Raw genomic sequence first — 3209 nt, forward strand, 5'->3', positions numbered from 1 at the left:
CTCAGATGTGAGGTTCAGTCACTACTCAGAGCTCATAGACATCCATCTTTGAAACGATGTTCTTATTTGTCTGACTTGATGAACTTCCTCACATTTTAATAAATCAAAGGTCAAAAACAGGATCGCAGACGCTACATTAAAATATTCCACAGTTCATCATAGGGAAGAATATTCTTTATAGATGTCAGTGAAAGCAGCAGGAAATAAACCCTTCAAGCTCCTTAAAAGGAATCATTTCCTGTTAAAGTCATTGCTCTCAGCTTTCTGTGTTTCCTTGTTGTGAAAATGAGCCGAATCTGGAGCAGAGTTTGAACAACTGGCTCTTCAACTCCTTTCTGTACATTTCCATTCTGTCTTCTCATTCATTTATTTCTCTATATCACTCCTCAATAATCCCGTCATTCTCTCTGGAGGCTCTTTTCTTGTTTCTCCTTCAGATATTAGGAAGGATCTCACTAATATGGTGGAGATGATCTTTTTTATACAGAGGTTTTTATAATAGATTCATATTCAATCATGGTCTTGATGTTATCATTTGAGACTGTAGTTAAGGTGTTTGCATAAAAAAAATCAGTATATAAAGGCCAAATGACAGGTTTGACCAGTCCTAGGACCCGATCATGTGGAAAACCCTGCAGTCATGAACTGTAAATGTGAACATCAACAATTATGAAGTTTGTGACAGTAACAAGTTGGACTTGTTTGGAAGAGTTGAAGGACAAACTTTTTTGTAAGAAATACTTCAACACACGCAGCAATTTAGAAAAAGGGTGTGAACAAAATCTGACTGCATAAAAAGACGCAGAAATCAACACAGAATCATCTGACAGAAAGTCGGAACATCGACCTGCAGACGTTCTCCGTCTCCAACCAACAAACGGTAAGATGGGACGTTTTCCTCTCATTGACTTTCAAAAACCAATCACTGGTTCCCCTTTACTGCAGCTGCAGATTTCTGCTAATTCTGACAGATTTCTGCCAATTCAGAGCTTCTCTACCTTCATAGAACATGAAAATATTATTTGTTTGTTATTTGCAGTGTTGTCCTCTGTGATTTTGTAGTTTATTATTGTGAAGGAGTTTTGATGCTGTTGCACATAAAATAATAGAAAAAAAGGCCATAGAAGAGCAAATTTCCACATTCAAAAAATAAATCTGACATTTTTATATTTTCACATATTAGAATTTATTTTTGCAAAGTTATAAATTTGCCAAAAAAAAAAAAAAAAAAAAGAGTGATGGTTTAAAAAATACATATTTTTTACATTCTGGAACATTCTGTGATTTTACACAGTCAGATGAAAATTTATTTATTAAGACTCCAGATTAAATAACTATTTGGTCCTTCCAGTTTGTTTTGCTTTTGCCTCCATATTTCAGATCATCTTTGATATCAGACACACACAACCTGAATAAGATAAATAAAATATATTCATAAAATATGAACAGGGTTTTCAAATGTTGATCTCATTTATTATGGGTATAAATCTGTTCAGCACTTAACAGTTAAAAAAGAATAAAATGAAGCTTTTGGTGTAGCTTCGTCAAAGTCAGGAGTTAAATTGGATTTAATTACAGGCTTTGTCGTGCAGATCTCAGTAAAATTGTGCATGAAAGTAAAATAGTGCAGTATGTTCATACGAACAGGGTGTGGGTAGGAGTGGGTGACCTGAAGTCTTTCTCACTGGTCTAACTGGTATGAAGGCAGTGAAACGTTTATCGCTCCACAGTTTTAGAAAGTTACACTGAGGTATTTAGCCCTGAAGCAAAGAAGTGATGAGGAGCGATGAGTGGCAGATTACTAAAATAGACCAAATTATTTATGCAACTGTGTCAAAGTGAACTTTAAATTCAGTTTATGTCACACGATTGTAGTGCTGTTATCCACCTGCTTTGATGCACTGCTTTTGTTAAGGTTCAAGCCTAAAGATCAAAGGAATTATTTTGTTCAATTAAGGGAAACATTAATAATGTTACCATGGGGTTAAGTAAGTAATTCAAGTGGAAAATTAAAAATGTATATTTACTATCACAAACTGACATACTGTTAAATTACAAACTTGTAGTTTATTCTTACACAGAAATCAAGAACTTGGAAGCATTTATTGACTACTATTACCATAATCTGTATAGCATAAAACCCCAGTCAGAAACCATGGAATCACCCACAAACAATCAGGGTTCACCTTCAGGCAAGGATCAGCAACCAGCCACTGAGGTAAGTCTTTAACAAACAATATCAATTACATTTTCTAGTCAACCTCTGACTAATCAACCACAGATTTTTGGTGTTTATTGGAAGAAAAATAATGAAACAAAACAGTGATGACAGGATCATGTAATCTGCACAATAGGGAAAGTGACGAGCTGAATAATGAAACTTTAAATTTTTTTCATGACAATATTTCAGTTAGTGAAAAAATGCAACATACCAGAAACTTAGTTTTATCAGTTTTTACACTAGAAGGAGCACATAACCCACCTCTGACCTCCTGAACATTAACCCAGGTCGAACCCCATATATGTCGTTTCAGGACTGGAAAACACATCCACCCAGTTAGATCAAGTTTGGGTTATTGAGCCAAAAGGACCAAAACAAATAGCTTAATCTGAAATAAATTCAAACATTGGAAATCATTTATCATTTGCCCAATTATTTCTGTTGGTCTTACATAAAATACCACATTTTTGGTTACAATGTCAACCAGAGATGCAGGTCCTTCCTAGCTATGGTCTCCAGAGTTTGGTAGTAACTAGTTACTTTTACTCAGTAACATTTACTTGAGTAACTTTTTTTAAATGTACTTGTAGTAGTATTTTTACTATGCTACAAAGCCTTTGACTTCAGTTATGAAATGCTTTAATCATTGGGTGACAAAATAAAGGCTAAAACTGTGAAGGACAAAAATAAGAAATGACAAACCCAGAGGCTGTGGTGGAAGAAAAGAGATGAATGTTAGAGACTGATGGTGGAGGAGGAGAGAGAACTGGTAAAGAAAGACGACCACTTCTTCATACGTTTATCATTGTTTCTCTTTCAGGTCATTGAGGAAATGTCAATCGATTATCTGCCAACTTGTAGGCCAAACCCTCACGAAAAATCCTGTGGCCCCATCCCTCAGGTACCAGACTGTGGGCCCAGTGGCCCCATCCCTCAGGTACCAGACTGTGGGCCCAGTGGCCCCATCCCTCAGGTACCAGACTGTGGG

General features: G+C 36.0%; 1 protein-coding gene across 1 annotated transcript in view; it reads left to right on the top strand.

Moving 5' to 3' along the window:
• Positions 1-2155: 2155 nt before the first annotated feature.
• Positions 2156-3209, top strand: part of LOC103155626 (desmin-like) — an 11420-nt gene continuing 10366 nt past the window's right edge. The window contains exons 1-2 of the mRNA XM_007577370.2: positions 2156-2218; positions 3123-3194. Coding sequence (XP_007577432.2) covers positions 2156-2218; positions 3123-3194 — 135 coding nt within the window. The remainder of the gene's footprint in view (positions 2219-3122; positions 3195-3209) is intronic.

This window comes from Poecilia formosa, unplaced genomic scaffold (assembly GCF_000485575.1).
Source record: "Poecilia formosa unplaced genomic scaffold, Poecilia_formosa-5.1.2 Scaffold438, whole genome shotgun sequence".
Lineage (NCBI taxonomy): Eukaryota > Metazoa > Chordata > Actinopteri > Cyprinodontiformes > Poeciliidae > Poecilia > Poecilia formosa.